General features: G+C 37.4%; 1 protein-coding gene across 1 annotated transcript in view; it reads left to right on the forward strand.

Annotated features, from left to right (window-relative positions):
- Positions 1–22,426, forward strand: part of Atg7 (Autophagy-related 7) — a 196,796-nt gene that overhangs the window by 22,846 nt on the left and 151,524 nt on the right. The window contains exons 4-5 of the mRNA XM_090381559.1: positions 3,968–4,085; positions 6,645–6,722. Of these exons, the coding sequence (XP_090237685.1) occupies positions 3,968–4,085; positions 6,645–6,722 (196 nt within the window). The remainder of the gene's footprint in view (positions 1–3,967; positions 4,086–6,644; positions 6,723–22,426) is intronic.

Raw genomic sequence — 22,426 nt, forward strand, 5'->3', positions numbered from 1 at the left:
AAAATTATAATTGGTCCTTGACCTTCTGGAATGTTCATAAAGAATTTTAAAAATACCTTTTTAAATAACTTTTTAACTGTATATAATGTAAAAGATAATGAAAATAATTATGGAATTAAATGTTTATTGCGTAAAACAGCGGTTCTTAAACTGTGGGCCGCGGAATATTTAAAATTTTCGAGGGAAACACAGCGATACTCGACATCTGTCGGACACCGTGCGAACTACTAGCTCGAGGTAGTTCACAGTTTCAGCATTTCTTATTAAGTTGTTTGGACCTAACTACTAAACGAAACTGTTAGGTATTTCTTTTGGTCTGGGTGCGCCTTGAAAAAATTACTGAGACATTAAAGGCGCCGTGAACCGAGAAACTTTGGGAACCTCTGACATAAAATACACAATGAAGAATTTTTCTCTGTGGGCTCTTCTTATTAACAGAAAAGACTGTTTCTGGGGATGGATTGCACTTAAATAGAAGGGGGTGCAAGAATATTTGCTGATGATATCATGGGTGGTATTCCCCCCCCCAGGCAGGGGGCAAAAGTGATTCTTGCACTGCTTCTGTTAGAACATGCAGCAGCCTGGAAAGCAAGGTGTCAGGAATTTCAAGACTTGCTAGGGGTGCTCACAGAACAAGCAAATACATAGGCTGTGTTAAGGTTACTAAGAGGAAAAAACAGTTGCAGGTATACTGTATACTAATGTGTATGTATGCTAATGCTAGGAGCATAGTAAATAAATTTCTGGGGATGGATTGCACTTAAATAGAAGGGGGTGCAAGAATATTTGCTGATGATATCATGGGTGGTATAATAATTTTGACTGATCAAATTGTCACATGCAGACAGTGTGGGGATATCAGAGACATAATGTCACTCGGATAAAAGGGATTCAGAAGTTAGTTTGGTGTGTTAAAAGCCTAATGATTCTGATGAGTACAATGAACAACTGTACAGAGAAATAGTGGGCCAATAAATCAGAATGTCTTGTAATGGGGGATTATTTTAACTTTCCAGATATTGACTGGAACTTGTGGGTCGGTCACCCACACTGTAGCAAGACTTTGGTGGATTTATTGAATAATTGTTTGATATACCAGCAGATAAGAGAGGGAACAATAGAAAGCAATGCTTTTGATGTGATTATCATTAATGACCCTTCATGCATTAAGAATCTGCAGATAAAAGACCCATTAGGTGGCAGTGATCATAGTGTATTGATGGTGGATTTACTTAAATATGTAGCTATTATCATAGAAAAAGGAAAGTGCTTTTGCTTTTGTAAAGGTGACTACAACAATCTTATAGATAATTTTTAAATTCTATGGAATGGACTAACTAATAAAGCTACACAGCAAATTCTAAATGGGAAGCATTCAGGGATGCTATTGTAGAAGTTACTAGGCTTTTCCACCAACTGAGAGATGCAATTCATAGACCTAAAAGGATGATATGAACCGATGAGATTTGTGGCAGCAAAGAAAAATGCATGGGGTGCATATAATTGTCAGGTGATACAGAAGCCTAGATTGGATATTAACTAGACTGCAAACAAGTCACAAAGATTTGGCAAGCTAAAGCAGATTATGAGAAGACTGGAAAAGGATACAAAGAAAAGCAACAATGATTCCTTACTGATGTAAACAGTAGAAGGAAGAGGATTGATTCATATTGGTCCATTAGACATAATAATGGATTAACTGTTGATGAACCTGCTCTGGTTGCTAACAAACTGAATGGATATTTTGTATCCATGTTCACACATGAGGTATTTTTTAGGGATGGGGATGCCACAAGTGAGTCAAATTCTGGTTGGGAACTGAATGATTTTATGATGACTGAGAGGAAAGTGGTGGAGAAATTGTTGAAGCTAAACATATCAAAGGCACCTTGGGGTGGATGGAATCTATTCGGTTATTATAAAGGAGACAGCAAAAGAAGTAAGAAAACCTTTAGCAATGATTGTGTGGGTATCACTGGATTCAGGAGAGGATGCCAGACTGGAGATGTGCAAATGTATCCCCAATTCACAAAGGGTGGGGGGAAATCAAAGGGAGGCATGAGTAATTACAGACAGCAATGCAGTTATACTGTAGTCACTGCATGCACAGCCGACCAGGCTAGCCAGGTGGGTAAAGTGCCTGCCTGGCAACCCAAAGGTCGCAGGTTCGATTCCCGCCTCGGGCTTGGATCAAAAGTACTGAAAAAACCTTGGGAGGTGCATTATGGCCACAGAAGCCTATGCGCCAACAACTACCAAAAAAAAAAAAAACAAAAAAAACTGCATGCACATCTGCTACATACATAGAGGTGGATAGCTTTAATAAATTCAAGGAAGAATTAGATAAACTATTAGAGGGATGGACAGGTGAAATGGGAAGTTTTTTTTTTTTTTTTTTTTTAACAGCATGGATTCGTTAAGGGGCTATCTTGTGCCATTAGATTCTGTGACACAATATCAAAGGAACTGGATGCAAAAAATAATTTTGACATCATTTATTTATGAAACAGAATAGTTTTTGATACTGTTGCACATAAAAGACTAGTATAAAAATTGGAGCAGTGTAACATTATGGGCAAATTGCTGCTTTAGATAAAGAAATAGTTCTGTGGAGAAGACAGTGAGTACTTATCAGTAGACACTGTTCTTCTTGGGCTAATGGTATCAGCTGAGATCCCCAGTGTTGGATTTTGGGCCCATTATTCTTTTCTATCTTCATTAAAAATATTGATGAAGGCATATCAGTCGTAATGTCTGCGTTTTCAGATAACGTGAAGGTTGGCAGGGTAGTTAAACATAGTAATCAGGATATGCTACTGCAACAATATCTAAACAAATTTTCCAGATGGGCTGAAAGTGGCAGTTGAAGTTTTAATATTGACAAATGCAAGGTACTGCATATGGATATCAGTAATCCCACAGTAACATATCAACTGTGTGGCACTATACTCAGGGTTATGGAGAATGAATAATGCCTGGTGGATAATTGTGTAGTATAATTTAAAGAAGCTAAAAATATCTTCAGATGTTTTAAAATACTCATTATTATTAATTTAATTAATATAACTTTTCTAATGAAGGTTGCATAAGCATATAAAGCAAGAGCTTGGCAAAAAGTGTCAATGGAGTAGCTATTAATATTCTTATGAATTGTTTGATTACTTTAAATGCAATTTCCTGTTAAAGACAAAGAAAAGCAAATAAAATGCTGAAAATCAGTAATTTCTTTAAGAAAAATGAGGCTGCAGAGTCTGAGTCTTTTCAGAAATATATTAGGGACTTTTTTTATTCATATCTTGCATTATGTGAAGTTTAGTTTATACTAAGAAGAAATCCAGTTGGCAACTCGATTTATGTGGGAAGTAAGCAAGACATTCATGGACTGAGAAGGGATTGAGTTGCCAATTGTTTTTCTGTTTAGTAATATTTTTATTAAAAATCTTTATTAATTTTCTTTATCTTAAATATCTTTATTAAAAGTGATAAATGCAATCTTAAAGAACATCTGCTTTTTATGCACATAAATAAAATATATATTTTTTGCCTTTGACAATCTTTTGTGCAATACATATCATTTGCAAGTCAATATTTATAGAGATTGATGGGAGGGTCACATTTGTTTTCATTGTTTGTTGCAGTTTTAGGAATGTAGCTATGATGAACAATGAGGACTTTGTGTATTTCATGGTAGAGTATCAAACAACAGTGTATGTTGACAGTTAAGGAAGTGAGCAAATCATAATAATATCAAATTGAGTTTCCACCATTACTTGATTTATAAATGACCTTATTAGAAGAGCAACTGTCATTTATCTGTCTCTACTTTTTAACATGTATAATTAACATGCTGAATATTAATTATTTCTATTACTTCACAGATATATCCTGCTTTCTATTAATTTTCTGCAGAAAGTTTGAATTTTGCAGAAATTGCATTTTATTATCTATCATTCTCTGAAACAATTAGGAACCACCAGACACCGCCTTTCTGCTTTCCACTGATTGGCAATCTTTATAATGTAAATACATTCACTGAATTCAAGGAAAAAGACAAGGTTCAGCTCCTACAGAATGTTGGAATAGAGGTAATTCAGATATTTTATTTTATCAGAACTGTGTGTGTGTGAGAGAGAGAGAGAGAGAGAGAGAGAGAGAGAGAGAGAGAGAGAGAGAGAGAGAGAATAAATTAACTGGTGGCTAATTGACTGCTTTTAAATTTATTTATGTGTGCCGAATAAGCCTGTGATTGGATTAACACATTCTCATCATGAATTCAGCTGCATATCCCACAGCTCTTCAACAACCTTTTCTGTCTCATAATCCCTGCCTCTCCCTTTAAATAAGTAGTCTTCAAAATGTTGTGGAAGGGTACATTTCTGACTGCCACATGGCATGCTCGATGTGGTTGAAATGTTCCTCCATTCAGACTTTCAGCTTGCTGTTTTCAGTTTCCCATTCAGAATAAATGCATTTCCATCATACTGCTCACATTGTGCAGACTGCTTTGAGGATATGAGCATCAAAAAGTTGGACTGACCAGCCCAGAATCCTGACTTGAACCTATAGAGAACCTCTGGAATGATTGAATTGGATCATTGGGTGCATGTGAGGAGAGACTGCCCAAACAACAGAGCTGAACTGGTAGCCATTTTGAAGACTAAATGGCAGAAGATGTTGGAGGATATATACAAAAAAAAAAAAAAACTGGTGAAGAGAGTTTCATGGAGACTAGAGGCTGTCATAAAAGCTAAAGATTTCAGCATACCTTTTTTATATCTACAAAATGAAGGAAATTTTGTAGATATTCAAATATCTGGATATTAAATGTTGGGCAGTATATAATACTTTGATGTTTACAGGATATTTCAGATTGTTCTTTTTGATTAAAAGTTTATTTGATATATCTGAAAGAATGAATTTAAAATCAAGGTATTCCTTATATCAGTAATAGGAAAATTGATTCAATTGCATTTGAAGGCCCATAAGGTGTTCTTTAAGAGTGAAACACCCCTGGCTCACACCACTTTTTCTCTACACTTTCAGAGTCATCTTGTCCTACACTAATTATTACTTTTTGTTCCCAGTATAATATACTAATCATTCCTTCATCTTTCCAATCCAGTTCTGTTTTTCCTATATATTCAATAATTTAAGCCAGTCTACTTGATCAAAAGCCTTCAAATCTATAAAACAATATACAGTAAACCCTTGAAGATCTGGCACTTGACAATCCGAAATCCTTTAAAGTTGCCCTGGAATTCTTTAAAATCTGGCACATTTTGCAATCTGGAAATATTAAGAACATAATCTGGCACATTTTGCAATCTGGAAATATTAAGAACACAATCTGGTACATTTTGCAATCTGGAAATATTAAGAACACAATCTGGCACATTTTGCAATCTGGAAATATTAAGAACACAATCTGGTACATTTTGCAATCTGGAAATATTAAGAACACAATCTGGCACTCTTATCAACAGTCACATTTGTCTTTAAGAATCCATGCAAAAAAGTGATCCTGTTGCCTTTATAAGATGCTTGCAGGACTGTGCTGTCCTTTTATTCGATTTTGTGGCCAGCTGGATTTAAGCTGCATGGATAGTGCAGTGGTCTTGGTTCTCAGAGCAGGTTTGTCTTTGTAATGAGTTGTTGCCTAATACTATATGACTGAAACTGATTTTCATCTTTTAAAACTGATTTTGTATGGTAAAAACTTCTAACATAGCTAATGCTATCTGTTGACACATCACTTTTTGTTATTACAAAATCAGTTTTAAAAATTATAATATAACTAAACTGTCTGATGTGAAAGTAATGCAGTATTGGGGTAACTCATTAAAAAGGCAAGTTTGTTCTTCTCCTGTGAGAATTAAGACCATTGCATTATCCTTGCAGTTTAAATCTTACTGGCTGCAGAAACAGATGAAAGGATAAAATAGCCATAAATGTTTACAAATGTAAATAAGTTCAATTGTTTGTGCTCAGGGGTTAGTGCTGGGTAGGGACTAAAAGAGTTATAACTCTCCTTGCCTTATGATTAAAATGTGAATTTTTTTAATGCTGTATCATGATTAAAGCTTAATGATTCTTTGGAATGCTGATTTAGACTCCCTTCTTAAAAAATCCTTGGTATTGCCCTTGTTTGTGCTTAATGTTTATCGAAATGTGCTCCTCTAAAATTCCTCAACCCATTTGTTCATTTCAAATATATTTCTGTTACATTTCTCATCATGCATGTTGCATCACTTATGCCCCTCCTCTCCTCCTGAAGTAGTCTATATTTTTGTTTTGTATATTCTTGTATCATTGGATTACTATGTCCTGTTTTTCTGCAATAGTTTACCTTATTTTTAATCATAAGGCTGATAGAAGCATTGCAAATATTTATGGAATTAATATTTTATGTTTTGGGGAAAAACAGTTTTTCAGAGGTTTTCATTGTATTGAGAGTTCAAGAAGAGGATATTATAGGGAAAAGTTTTGAAACATTATTTTATATGGAATAATTATGTAGTAAAGTGAATTCGTAATGAAAAATATATGTTGTTCTTAAAATGTTACTTAAATTACTAAATATATAGTCTAATAATAATAACAGTTTTTGTCTGTACAGCAACAAAAACTAAATTCTAATGTTTCAGGTGTGGAATGTTATTACCTCAGGAGAAGCAGTGTCTGATCCATGCTTAATGTCTCGATTTGTTTGTTTGGCTTTTGCAGTAAGTAATTTCAATTAACTGTTTTTATTTGTTTTTTTTGCTTGTTAATTTGATGTAAATAATTTCTGAAATAACAAAACACAGTAAATAATTTTCAAATATTATACAGGGTGGCTTGTAATTAAAATTTATCTACTCTGCTGCATCTCTGGAGAACTCTAATTAAAGAAAAACATTTATATTTGGTAGACATATTTCAAAAGGATGCAGATGTTAATTATTTAAAATAAAATAAGTTCCAGAGACATACATATGCTCAGTTGCATTCAAATGAGAGTCATGCACATATTCAATGAGTAGGTGCAGAACTAACTTTAAGCAGGTGTGGGAGATGTGCTGTAGCTGGTCCTCTGCTTTAGTCCAGCCCCCTGCTTATAACAAGGGTATTAATTTTTAGAGTCCAAATTTTTAGACTTAAGCATAAAATAAACACAGTTAATCAAACATTTTGAATTTAATTCTACATCACAATAAATTGGCCTTACAATATATTAATGCCTTTGATATGACAGAGGTGTAATTAATTCCAGAATATTCCAAATTAAATGCAAATTTCTCTTGTTTTGATACTTCAAAATTAAACTGAGTGTTTCAAATACAGTGGGAATTCAGATTTGGTTTGAACCTCATTTTTTTTTTTTTTTTTTTTCCCAATTGTGCAATTAAATTAACACAGCAGAATAAAATTACATTCACTTATTCAGGTGCTCTTTCTCCTTCAAAATATATGTCTTCCAGTGTTTTGGAAGTTTTTGTATTCAAGTATTTATTTTGAAATCTACAGACCAGGGACAAACCCTAAGTAACAGTGTAGATACATACAAAAAGTTCAGTAATATTATTTACAAATTGAAAAGATTTTAAGGCTTATCAAAATAATTTACAATTATTTCACAGTTATTTATTATATCGAGGTGAAAACTGCAGTCCTAAATTGGTGACAATTTAGGACTGCAGTTTATTAAAGCTGCATTGAGTGATATAGCTTAAATAATATTATAGAAAACTACCTAGTAAACTAAAAGCCAGGAAGATACAGTTCTGTCCATTCAACAAAAGAATACCCCTCTATTTGGTCTTTTCAATTTATTTGACATTAGCATTAGTAGAGGCATATGATGCAAGAAGGCAAGCTTATACAGCATCAGCCAAAAAAAATAAATAAATAATAAACCCCTTCCCATTTCAACCATCCATTCATTCCAAATGTTTGTCTAGTTCTGCCTTGAATTTATTTACGCTATCAGGCTTTCAAGCTATCAACGCCTTCAAGCTAACCCCTTCCCATTTCAACCATCCATTCATTCCAAATGTTTGTCTAGTTCTGCCTTGAATTTATTTACGCTATCAGGCTTTCAAGCTATCAACGAAAAAGGATAGATGGAACAGGACTAGGGTATGTCTGCCAGGGGCAAAGGTTGATGACGTTGTAGAGCAGATATCATCTTTTAAGGGCACAAAGGGTGATATTGTTGTACACGTTGGCACTAATGATATTAAGAGTAGGAGACTGGCAAAATTACTTAACAAGTACAGGTCAATGTTAAAAAAAGCCGTGAGTTAGGGTTGAATTTGAAAGTGTCTGCAATTCTGCTCAGACATGATAGGAGGGAGTATATGATGAGAGCCTTGTCGATCAGTTTGGCCCTAGAAAGATTGTGCAAGTCTCTTGGGGTAGAATTTTCCTCAGCCTGGTCTGTGTTTGTTAACAGGAGAGATTGCTTCTACAGGGATGGGATACCCTTAAATAGAAAAGGGTGCAAGAATATTTTCTGATGCTATCGCGGCAGTGTTAAGTGGATTGGAAAACTGCTAGTTTGGGGGGGGGATACATGGACTAATAGGTTAACAGTAGCTGCTGGCATAGTTGAAAGTGATTCTTGCACTGCTTCTATTGTAATGCAATTGAGCAGCAGCCTGGAAAGCAGGGCAAAGGGGATTTTCCATGGCTAGGAGTCATAGTGGAACAAATAAATACATGGTCTGTGTTGGGGTAACTAAGAGTCGAAACAGGTGCATGTATTCTTGCATATACACCAATGCTAGGAGTATAGTTAATACATTTGATGAGCTTGTAGTGCTAGTCAAGACATCAAAGGCAGATATTGTTGGGATATCAGAAACGTGGTGTCACACAGATATAAGCAGTGCAGAATTGGAATTTGGGGAGTAAAATGTATACGGAAAGGATAGATAGCACAGGAAGGGAGGAGGGGTTATACTGTTAGTTAAGAAACACACAAAATCTAAGGAAGTGCATCCAATTGATGTTGGTGGACAATGCAATGTTGAGTCTGTTGGTGTGACAACTGGAGAAGGAAAAATGAGAGCAGGTGTGTGTTATAGGCCTAATGAATCTGATGAGTATAATGAGCAATTTTGCAGAGGAATAGAGCAGGCCAGTAAATCAGAGTGTCTTATAATGGGAGATTTTAACTTTCCAGATATTTACTGGAACTTGTGGTTGGTCACTCACACACTAGCAAGACTTTTGTGGATTTATTGGATGATTGTTTTCTACAGCAGCATGTTCGGGAGGCAACTAGAGATTCGCTAGCTATTCGCGGGGGTTACGTTCCTGAGAAATGTTGCGAATACCGAAAATGCGAATACTGAGTTATGGCTCCCATAGTAATAAAGGGGTTCCGTTCCAAAGTATGAAATATATAAGAAAAACTAGTCTAAAATTTTCTCTGTATGTATTATATGTACCTTCATAATATGACTGTACATAGACAGTACATAGTGAAATGCAAGCATATGGCATCGAAATGAAAATAAGAAACAATTTAATATTAAATGTAATATTTATTAGAAATTTCAATCTTTCAATCCAGCGCCTTTGCTATAGCTAAAAAACTTATGCCAGTGCTATCACCAGTTTCGCTAAAGTGTTGATAAAGGAGTTTTGCCTTTTCACTAATGATGAATGAACTTAACGGAATTTTATTTTGAGTTCGGTCTTCTATCCACAGATTTTAAGCTTTTTCCATTTTTTCTAATTTAACATCACGAGTTACAGAGCAAATTTTTGAAGTGCGTTTTCACGGACACTACGGCGGATTTTTTCTTCTGATTTTTTGATTGATCGTACCGTTGACTCATTGATTTTATAATGTTTTGCCACTGAAGAGATACTTTCACCATTAGAAATTTTGTCTAATAACTCAATTTTATTCGCTAATCATCACCTTCTTTGATATTTTCACATTTCCCTTGTTATTCGTAGCCATATTTTTGTACAGGTAAAAAAGAACTTGTCCACAATAAAGGCACTTTCTTCCGTTAACACACTCGAAAAAGTCTGTAAAACAGTTTACACTGCAAAACGGTAGATTTATCACTTTTGTAAGCATATCAATTTATAAATTGATAAATTTATTCAATTTATAAGCATATAAATTAAAAGCAAACGACCAAACCTTCCATGACAAGCGCATAACACATACTGAACAAGGATTAGTGAGAAACATCCACGCTCGTGATTTTGTCATCCCTCTCCCCCACCCACTGAGCGCTGTTTTGACAGGGAAAGATAATTTTAGCCACGCCCATATTTTTTATGGTGGAAAATATTCACGGCGCTTTAAAATTCACATTTTTGAAAGTTTCATTTTATATTAAATCAGCGATCGCGAAACCGCGAATACAGATACCGCGAATAGCGGGGGTTTACTGTACTCTTGATCTGGTTATCAGTAGTGATTCTTCATGCATTAAGAATCTGCAGATAAAGGGACCACTAGATGGCAGTGATCACAGTGTGCTGAAGTGCGATTTATTCAAAGAGATAACTACCATCAGGGGTAAAGGGAAAGGTTTTTCCTTTTGTAAAGGTGACTACGGACCACTAGATGGCAGTGATCACAGTGTGCTGAAGTGCGATTTATTCAAAGAGATAACTACCATCAGGGGTAAAGGGAAAGGTTTTTCCTTTTGTAAAGGTGACTACGGTGGTCTGAGACAGTATTTAAATTCTATTCAGTGGGACCAACTGATGATGTTACCAACAGCAAATTCAAAATGGGAAGCATTCAAAGAAATAATCTTGGAAGCTACTAGGCTTTTCATACCAACTAAGAAATATTGTTCAAGATTTAGGCCTAAATGGATGTCAGATGAACTGATTAGACATGTGGCAGAGAAGAAAAATGCATGGATACATATAAATTAACAGGTGACACAGAAGCCTCTGATAAATATAAGCTGGTCTGTAACCAAGTCACAAAGAAGGTTAGGCAGGCAAAGACAGATTACGAGAAATCTTTGGCAAGGGATGCAAAGAAAAACAGCAAAGAGTTCTTTACTTATGTAAACTCTAGAAGGAAGGGGATGAATCAGATTGGTCCACTTGATATCGATTGTTCAACTGTTGATGATCCTGCTCAGGTAGCTAACAAACTAAATGAATATTTTGCATCTACATTCACACATGAGGAGTTATTCAGGGAGGGGAGTGCCAGAGAAGTATTAAACTCTGGCAGTAAGCTAGATAATCTTGTAATAACTGAGAGTAAAGCGGAGGAGAAATTGCTGAAGGTAAACATAAGAAAGGCACCTGGTGTAGATGGAATCTATCCAGTTATATTAAAGGAGGTAGCAAAGGAAGTAAGCAAACCCTTAGCCATAATTATGAGAGCTTCCTTGGACTCAGGGGTGGTACCCATGGACTGGAAATGTGCAAATATGACCCCAATCCACAAAGGAGGATCAAAGGGAGACACAGGTAATTACAGACCTGTTAGTTTAACTTCTGTTCAAGGGAAATTAATGGAGGCACTGGTTAAAGAAGCATTGCTGGATCATCTAGACAAAACTTTAGTTATAGCTTGGACACAGCATGGGTTTATTAAGGGTAAGTCTTCTTTGACCAATTTGATCGGATACTATGATGTAGTCACAAAGGAACTGGATGTAAAGAATAATTTTGATATCATATATTTAGATCTTAGAAAGGCTTTTGATACTGTTGCACATGGAAGACTGCTGCACAAATTGGAGTAGTGTGGCTTGGCATTTGAGGCAAATTGCTGGTGGAGTGGGAGAAGACAGAGAGTGGTAATCAATGGACACTGCTCTTCGTGGACAAAAATGTTATTAGTGGAGTCCCCCCAGAGTTCAGTGTTGGGCCCATTATTGTTTTCTGTATTCATTAATGATATTGATGATGGTATATCAGGCATAATGTCCAAGTTTGCAGACGATACGAAAGTCAGCAGGGTTGTTAATGACACTAATGACAGTACACTGCTGCAACAGGATCTAGAAAAGTTGAGCAGATTGGCTGAGAGGTGGCAACTGAAGATTGACATTGACAAATGTAAAGTACTGCATATGGGAAGCAGTAACCCCAGAATAACGTATCAACAGTGTGGTCCTACACTGACAGTGGTAGAGAGTGAAAAGGACCTGGGGGTAATTGTGCAGGCAGATATGAAGTTTTCTGAGCATTGCAGATGGTCTGCAACAGTAGATCATGGTGTCTTGTCAATGATATACAGGAATTTTTCTACAGGGACAAAGATGTGATTATCCCCTTGTATAAGACAATGGTCAAGCCACACATTGAGTACTATATACAAGTCTGGAGGCCTCATTTTAAGAAGGATGTGAAGCTCTTTGAATGAGTACAGAGAAGGGCAACAAGAGTAGTGAGTGGAACAAAGGGTTGCTCTTATGAAGAAAGGCTTAAGTTTTGCAAATTACAGTGTCTGGAGACTAGGCACCTGTGAGGTAATCTGATTGAGATGTATAAAGCCTTGAATGGTTTGAGCATGCTCAATGCTGATGGGATTCTTCCTCTTGCTCAGAATAATTGCCTGAGAGAGCATAAATTCAAATTGAGGAAAGACAGTTGTAGGATAGATGCGGGGAAGTTTGCCTTTAGCCAGAGGGTGGTTGATTGCTGGAACAAACTTCCATCTGTCGTTGCAGAAGTTGATAGCTTAAACAGATTCAAGGCAGAACTAGACAAACATTTTGAGCGAGTGGATGGGTAAAATGAGGTGGGGTGTGTGTTTTTTTTTTTGGTTTTTTTTTTTGCTGAAGCTATATAAGTTTGCTTTCTTGCATCATGTGCCCTTGCTAATGCAAATACTAAACTTCCACAACAACAGATGGAAGTTTGTTCCAATAATAAACTACCCTCTGGCTAAAGCAAAATTTCCGCACAGCTATTTGACAACTGTCTTTCCTCTATTTCAGTTTATGCCCCCTCAGGTTTGTAATCTGAGCAAGAGGAAGAATTCCATGAGCTTTGAGCCTGCTCAATCCATTCAAGGTCTTATAAACCTCAATCAGATTGCCTCGCAGGTCCCTAATCTTCACACTGCAATTTGGAGAACCTAAGCCTTGCTTTGTAAGAGCACCCCTTCTTTCCCTAACCAGTCTTGTTGCCTTCTCTGTACTCATTCTAGCAACTCTACATCCTTTCTCATAATCTGCCTTTGCTTGCCTAACCTCCTTTGTGACTTGATTACAGACTAGCTTATATATACCATAAGCTACTGTGTCGCCTGATAATTTATGTGCATCCCATGCATTTTTCTTCTCTGCCACGAGTCTCATTAGTTCATCTGACATCCATTGGGGGCCTGAATCTAGAGCAGTATTTCTTAGTTGGAACAAAAAGCCTAGTAGCTTCCAAGATTATTTCCTTGAATGCTTTCCATTTATAATTTGCTGTTGGTAACATCATCAGTTGGTCCCACTGTATAGAACTTAAAAAATATCTAGACCACTGTGGTCACCTTTACAAAAGCAAAAACCCTTCCATTTACCCTTGATGGTAGTTACATCTTTAAGTAAATCCTCCATCAGTACACTGTGATCACTGTCACCCAGTGGTTCCTTTATCTGAAAATTCTTCATGCATGAATAATCACTGCTGATAATCAGATCAAGAGTGTTACTTCCTCTGGTTGCCTCTCTAACATGCTGCTGTAGAAAACAATTATCCAATAAATCCACAAAAGCCTTGCTGGTGTGCGATGACCAGCTCACAAGTTCCAGTCAATATCTGGGAAGTTAAAATCCCCCATTATAAGACACTGATTTACTGGCCCATTCTATTTCTCTATATAATTGTTCATTGTACTCATCACAGTCATTAGGCCTATAACAAACTCCTACCCCCATTTTTGCTTTCTCATTCAGACCAAACTGACTCAACATTGCACTGTCCATCTATGTCAACTGGATGCACTTCCTTAGATTTTGTTTCTTAACTAATAGCATAACCCCTCCTCCCTTCCTATCCTGTCTAGCCTTTGTGTGTACATTGTACTCCCCAAATTTCAATTCTGCATTCCTTATATCTCTGTGACACCACGTCTCTGATATCCCAACAATATCCACCTTTGATGTCTTGACCAGCACTTCAAATTCATCAAATTTATTTACTATACTCCTAGCATTGGTGTACATGCACCTGTTCTTACAGGCGCCTCCGTAGCCAGGTGGGAAGGAGCAGCAGTGCGCAGTACACGCTTCTTGATTAGACCGGGGTTCGAGCCTGTCACCACCAAATACGGAAGATGCGGAAAGGTCAAGGAATGACCACCGCATATCCCGGAGCAATATGGCCTTAGTTGCTAATGCTCCTAAAAACCAACAAAACAAACCTGTTCTTACTCTTAGTTACTCTAACACAGCCCATGTATTTACATGTTTCATGACTCTCAGCAGTTCCTGAAATCCCCACCAACTTGCTTTCCAGACTGCTGCTCATTCCAATAGCAGCAGTGCAAGAATCATTTCCACCTCTGCCTTCGTCTACTGTTAATCTATTAGTCTGTGAATTCCCCCCCCCCCTCCAAGATATCAGTTTTCCGACCCATCTAACATTGCCTTGATAGCATCAGCAAATATTCTTGCACCCTTTCTATTTAAGTGTATCCCATCCCTGTTGAAGCCGTCTCTTCTGTTAACAAGCACAGACCACGCTGAAAAAAATTCCACCCATTCTACCCCAAGGTTCTTGCACAAGCTCTTCAGGGCCGAATTAATTGACAAAGCTCTCATCATATACTCCTTCCTATTGTGTCTGGGCAGGATTGCAGACACTTTCATATTTAACCGTAACTCGTAACTTTTTTTCAACATCGACCTGTACTTGTTAAGTAAATCTGCAGATCTCCTATACTTAATGTTATTAGGGCCAACATGTACAATGATACCACCTTTTGTGCCCTTAAAAGATATCTACTCTACAATGTCATCAAGTTTTGCTCCTGGCAGACATACCCTTGTCCTATTCCACCTACCCCTTTTTGCCCGATATATTTCCCCGTTTCCCTGACAGTCGAGTCACCGACAATAACTATTGCCGCTGTGCTGACTGGTGCACAAGAGTGAACTCTGCCATTGAGTTGGGCAGTTGAGAGCTTGATGGGCCCCCCATTTTAATTCCTTCAAGGTCATCTACCCAACTCTTCAAACTCTCATAGACACCCATCAGAACGCTGAGTTGGTACCTAATTTCTTCATGTTCTCTGCACCTAGCACACACACAGAGACATCCTCCATGCTAGATCATGTCCTGTTTGAGAAAGGTCCCCAAACATGTCACATTTTGCACATTTCTTTAGACTGTGATGCATTGGAGAGTCGCCCCTTCGGTTCTCCCCTGAACCACACTACTTTCGTTACTTTGTGCATGTTACTTTGCTGCTCTAGTCTGGGACTCTGGGGCATGATTTCTGTTTAAATACAATTTAATTAACATATAAATTAATAAGATTTATAAATTTAATTGATTAATTGTGAATACTATACTAAGATAACAGATTCCTAATACAGTGCTATCTAGTTTTGCATTATATGTTACACTCAAGTTCAAGATATTCATTATGCCATTCCATATCAATCTAAAACAATGCCAGCAAGTTTCGAATGGTACAAATTTTACTGATACTAAGTAATAACCCACAAAATCTCTATCTAAATTCAAGATAAACTAAGTATTGTAACTAGGAATATAAAGCTACTTCTAGAAATAAATTAATATATTTATTTATTTTTTTTTTTTATGTGAACCCCAAACACGAGAGGCATTAGAACCTATAGTACTTAGTACCGTGCTTGGGTTGAATATGCCAGTTAAAGTCAATAAAATGGCAAAAATTTCAGGAAAACTTCTCTATTAGCTGGAGCCTTAAAATCTTCGCTCGCATCGAGCTACTCTCATTCCCACTCAAAACATTATGTATGCCAGCAGATGCAGGGCACAATGGGTCCCCCCCCCTCTGTTTTACTAATTACAGGTGGTGCCGCGCAATTCGATGTACTGCAATTCGACGTACCACTATTCAACAGTCGGATTTCGTGGGCCAGCGAAAACGCTACATGATATTGCACGATAGAATTCTTTGCTGGACTACATAACTGCGTTTAACGTTACTAAATAGCACTAAATAGCGACGGCTGCTTCATACATTTTAACCAATGGTATTAAAGAGCGAGAGTAACATTTAACCAATGATAGATAAAGCGGGAATAGATCCCTCAATCGTTCAGCTACGTTAGCCGCCCTCAAAGATAGCTACAGGTATGCCGTCAGTTCTTCCTCAGTTATGAGACAACATTATCTCATTAATAATCGTAGTCTGAGTTCACGTTTGCTCTAGTTGTTTGTGCTAATTTATAATTCTGCATTTCTCATAAAGTAAAAAATTTTGTGCTTTGGCAGTTATTTTTTTTTTGAGTGAAATTTGATAATGGGTCAAAAGCGAAGTGAATAGCGGAATAATTCAGGAAAGAAACACACTTGGTTGAGCATAGAAAAGAAGAAAGAAATTATAGAAAAAGTGCAGAAAGGTAGAACAATTACAGATGTAGCTCAAGAGTATGGCGTCCCTAGGTCAACCGTGGCAACTTTTTGGCAACAAAGAGACAAGATTATAGGTGCTGGAGCAATAAAAATTTCTGACAGAAACAGATCTTTAATCAATGAAGAAATGGAAAAGCTGCTTCTTACCTGGATTAGAGAAAGACAGATGAAAGGAGATCCAGTAACTCAGGCAATGATCTGTGAGAAGGCTAGGTTAATTTTTGAAGAATTGCAGAAGAAAATTCCAGCGTATCTCAGATCAAACTGATGAATTCAAGGCAAGTCGTGGGTGGTTTCACAGATTCAAAGGTAGAACAGGTATCCATAGTGTTCTCAGACATGGGGAAGCAGCTAGTGCAGATAAAAAGGCTGCAGAAGAGCTTGTGAAAAAATTTGAAGATTTAATCATGAAGGAAGGCTACTTGCCACAGCAAATTTTTAACGGAATGAAACTGGGTTATTTTGGAAGCGCTTACCCAATCGAACATACATCACGCAAGAAGAAGTGATGCTCCCAGGACATAAGCCTATGAAAGATAGGCTTACCTTGTTATTGGCAGCAAATGCAAGCGGAGACTTTAAAGTAAAGCCACTTCTCGTTAACCACTCTAAAAATCCTCGCTGCTTTGGGAAGAAAATCATCAAGTCCAAACTGCCAGTGATGTGGAGATCCAATGCAAAAGCCTGGGTAGACCAGAAAGTCTTCAAATATTGAATTTTTGAGGAGTTTTCCCCGAGTGTAAAAAAATTCCTCATTGACAACAATTTACCTTTGAAAGCACTGCTGATTCTTGACAATGCTAGTGCCCACCCCCAAGACTTGGCAAACATTCTTGAAATTGACTTTGATTTCATCAAAGTCCAGTTTTTGCCTCCAAACACCACATCACTGATCCAACCCATGGATCAAGAAGCAATTGCCTGTTTTAAAAAACTTTACACCAAGGCTTTGTTTTCACAACTTTTTGACATGACTCATTCTTCTGATAAGACACTGAAGGAGTTCTGGAAGACTGAGTTCAATATTCTTCACGCCATTTCCTTTATTAAAACTGCCTGGGAGGGAGTGACACAGAGGACCCTTCGTGCATCATGGAAGAAACTTGTTCCTTCCTTTTTTCGGGATAACAACAGTGCAGTCCAAGCCGCTGAAGAATCAGAAGCAACTGTGGCCATGCAAGAAATCATTTCGACGGCGGAGAACCTTGACGTAGGAGAAGTTGATGAGGCTGATGTGGAAGAGCTTGTGGAGGATCATGATGACGAACCAACCGTGGAAGAACTCAAAACACTCAGCGAACAGGAAGTAAAAGAGAGAGAAAAGGAAATTTCACTTGAAGAAGAAGACAGGGAAAAAGGGCTGATGCCAACAGCTGCCATTAAAGAAATTTTATTCCATTGGGAGAAGGTGCAGTCGGCTTTTTTAAAATGGCACCCCAACACTGCTGTTGTAACTAGAATGACAGACTTGTTTAACAACACTACTATGCATCACTTCAAGGCTATCTTGAAAAAGAGGGAGAGACAGTCCACTCTTGATTAATTTCTCATCCCCATTCAAGCCAAGAGGAGAAGAGAAAGGGTAGAACAAGATAAATAAAACATCCTTCCAACATCTAAGGCTCAATGCAATGTAACTCATTATGTATTTTGTAATTTCGTTTGTTATATGGTAGAATATAGTAAAGTCAATAATACTGTGTATTTCTCTCCAACAACAAATTAATCAATTTTCCATAAACTTATATGGAAAATATTGACCTGCAATTCGACTCTAATTCGGCGACGGATTATAGTCGAATTGTGAGGCACCACTGTATATCAATTTATCTTAGCCTAAACCTTGCACAATAGGAATTTCACAAATGTGCTAGTTGCCTCTGTAGCCAGGTGGGCAGGAGCAGCAGTGCGTAGCATACGCTTCTTGATTAGACCCGGGTTCGAACCCGGGACCCCCAAACACAGAGGATGCGGAAAGGTCAGGGAATGACCACCGCATATCCCCGGAGCAATATGGCCTTAGTTGCTAATGCTCCTAAAATCCAAATAACAAAAAAATGTGCTAATGTAAAATTAGCAATATAACGCTTACATTTTCAGACAAGATTGTTTGGTTAGCCATTATCTATTACATTTTCAGAATTTTTTTTTTTTTTTTTTTTTTTTCTTCAGAAAAGCACAAAAAATATATAAAATTTTGTTGCCCTCCTCCTGTACAAGCGAACATTTGACATGTTTCCATGCCGACCGGGCTAGCCGAGTGGGTAAAGTACCTGCCCGGCAACCCAAAGGTCGCGGGTTCGATTCCCGCCTCGGGCTTGGATCAAAGTACTGCAAAAACCTTGGGAGGTGCAATATGGCCACAGAAGCCGATGCGCCAACAACTACCAAAAAAAAAAAAAAAAAAAAAAAAAAAGACATGTTTCCATTTTCTCCACTGCCTCAGTTATAGAACGATAATTAATCTAAAAATAACTGTTCATATCATAAAGTATCTTCCAAATCTATTGTTTATGGTGCTGATAAGAAATAAACATTTACTAATTTCTGATGTTTCTTCAGAGAAAGAAAGCTGCTATTGAATAGAGAAGTTAACTTCTTTACTTTTTTGGTACTGATGTTTAAAAAAACTAATTTACCTTCTAACTCAGTATGATATTCACGCTGTCCTATATTTAAATATATGTACTGTAGTTAAGCAGATTCTATGAAACCGTGTAACTGTTCATGAGGTTTGTTTCTTTCATGAATATGAAAAGGGGGGGGTCCTAAAATCACAGCAAACTTTTGGTTGCATTTGAATTGCAAACAATACTGTAGAAGGTTTTTTTTTTTTTTTTCATTGCCATTGAAAATATAGGAAGATTTATTTTGAGAGCTAGTGAAAAAAAAATAGAAGAAGAAAAATCAGTAATGCATAACAGCTCTACAAATGTTATACAGTACATTACTGGGAAGCTGATGTACACTGAGTGGACAGAAATCATAAGATACCTACCTAGTAAAGGGTAGGCCCACCTTTTGCCCGGATATGGGCAGTCACACAACGAGGCGTTGAGTCAACTGGTTCACAAAAACATTCCACAGGTATTTCCATCCATACTTGCTGCACCACTGTCCATAATTCCATTGCATTCCTGGGTGGGGCTGAAAAAGACCTTTCCACAGCATCCCAAGGATGCTCCACAGAGTTCATGTCCGGTGAACGGGGAGGCCATTCCATGGTGGTAAAATCTGCGGAATGCTCTTTGAACTATGTTCTAGTCATCTTCCCATGCTCTGTCCTGCATATTGTCCTGCTGTAAGAGTCCATTGCCCTGTGAGTGCACGATGACCAAGGGATGCAGATGGATGCAAGGATGAACACATAACCTGGATCATTCAGAGATATGTCTAGATGTACCAGAGGTTCCAATGTGTGCCAGTTGAACACCCCAAAAAATTACTGACCGTCCACCTGCCCAAACAGTTCATTGTTGACATGACTGGTGCATAGCTTCATGCAGTTTCTGCCAGATACGCACCCTCCCATCTGCTCAAAATAACTGGAAACAGGACTCATCGGACCAGGTGAATCATCTCCAATCATTCAGTGCCAATGTTCTTTTTCCCAGATAAGGCGTAGAGTCCTGTGTTGTTAGCAATGGGACTTTGGTGGGTCAGCGGCTCCCATAACCTATTGTGGCTAATGATCGCCTGATGGTCTTGGTGGAGACGTTTCTGGCACCTCCCTTGATGAAGTCAGCAGTGATTTGTGCCACTGTCACTCTCCAGTTGGCAATGCGAGACAGATGTCGACAACCATGTTTATCCACCCACAGTGCTGTCCATGATGAGATGTTATTCCAGAAATGGCATATTCCCGATACACTGACACTGTCAAACGAGGATAGTGCAATACCACATCCTCAATAGAGCGACCCATGCGTCAGGCACCCACTATCATCCCTCTTTCAAAGTCAGTTAACTCACGACATTTATCCATACTGACATTGAATTACTGTCTACGTGAATGCAGTGTACCTATGTACCTGCGAAGCAGTGGGTTCCTCCACTAGCAAGAGGGGATGACAGCATCTCATAGTCCAGGAACCATGTATCCCATGATTTCTGTCCTTTCAGTGTACTGTACGTACCTTTATGAATATTTACTTAAAGAAATCAGTAATTTTTGTCTGGGTTTGTTTGTTCCTTTTAAATACTATACAAAATTTTCTAGTTCATTCAGAAATTGAAAATTTCATCATTCACATTGTCCTGTACTTCTACAAATCTGTGTAACAGTTCAAGCATTTTATTTGCTTCACTAGCTGCAGGGATTGATTCTTTCAAAAAAACAGGCTCTTCATCCTTTTCTAATGATTCATCTTGATTTTTCTTCGTTACATCTCAGCTTCCATAAGTTCCCGAGATGAATCTTCATCAACATACGTTTCATACGGAATATCCATCTTTCAGTTCCTTCTTTTCTTTCTTCAGGCTCTGGGATCAGAATATCTTCTAGGGGAAAGTCAGCCACCATGCCTTCATTTAGAAAAGATGGTTTTAACCTGGCTTTATGAAAACAGTTTGCATTGATTTCTGGCTTAACTTGTTTCTATGCTTTTGTGATCATCTGACTAGCAACCAAGAGATTAATTTTGATCTGCAGTTTGAAGAAATGTTAACTACAATTTCTGCTACCATCAGCCCACGTTATTTGTGTTTCAAATTCTGAATCGTTCCCTGATCCATTAGCTGCATGACAGAGGTAATGTCTGGTGATAAAAAGATTACTGCACTCACCTTCATATGAGGGATACTGCTGTGAGCTATTCTGTCAAGAAAGAGCAGGATTTTCCTATTTTTAGTAGAGAAAGTTTTGTCTAATTTAACAAGCTAACCTTTAAAGAGCTCACTTGTCATCCAGGCTTTTTTGTTAAACTCATATGGCACTGGTAGGCTTAACTTTTTCAAGGCATCTTAAGTTTTGTCAATTTTCTAATTATTAATAGTGGAAATTTTTCTGAGCCCTCCATATTCGGTCCACCAGAATTGTCACTCTTCCTTTACTATTTTTTTTAATTTCTGCAATTATCATCTTTAAAAGAAATTGTTTTATCTGGCATGTACTTAAAAAAATAAACCAGTTTCATCAATGTTAAAAACATCTCTTGTGGTTCATACTTTATTAATTTATGCGGGAGACTGTTAATTCAATCATCTTCTGCTTCATTCACTGAGGCACTATCAACAAGCTCGTCTAAATGTAATATTGTTCCTTTCTTTAAATCTTGCCAGCCATCCCGAATTTGTTTTAAAATTACTGAACCCTAACTTTTTGGCAAAATCCTCTGCTTTTTTTTCCCTGTATCATTGGCTCACTCAATGGAATGTTTTTGTTGTGTACCTGCTTAAACCACTTTAATACACACTCATCAACTTGAGGAAGATTGGCCCCTCTGGACTCATTTCTTTTGTCCAGCCTGTGAATTCCACGATTCCATTACTATCTTCTCTTTGCTTTTCAGATATGTCAACAGCGTGTTTGGCAGAATTCCATATTCTTTAGCAATGTTAGACTTGCTCTTTATTCCTTTTTCTACTTTGTTAATCACTTACATTTTTTGGCAAGTGTTAGCTTGTATATGTATAACTTTTAGACATATTTACCAGTAGTGCTTTCATCTCCAGAGAATACTGTTATGACGATCACTAAAGCATAGAGGGCATTAGCAGTCATCATAACAATATTCTCCCAAGCTGACTCATGTTTATTCTAATGAATAAACACTAATTCAATTGCTCATTCATGTTTATTCTAAAGAGAAATTCATAATTAGGCAAATAAGAAGTACAACAGGCCCTCGTTATAACGCGCTTTGCTTTACACTAA

This window comes from Mastigoproctus giganteus, chromosome 9 (assembly GCF_048544385.1).
Source record: "Mastigoproctus giganteus isolate SK-2022 chromosome 9, ASM4854438v1, whole genome shotgun sequence".
Taxonomy (NCBI): domain Eukaryota; kingdom Metazoa; phylum Arthropoda; class Arachnida; order Uropygi; family Thelyphonidae; genus Mastigoproctus; species Mastigoproctus giganteus.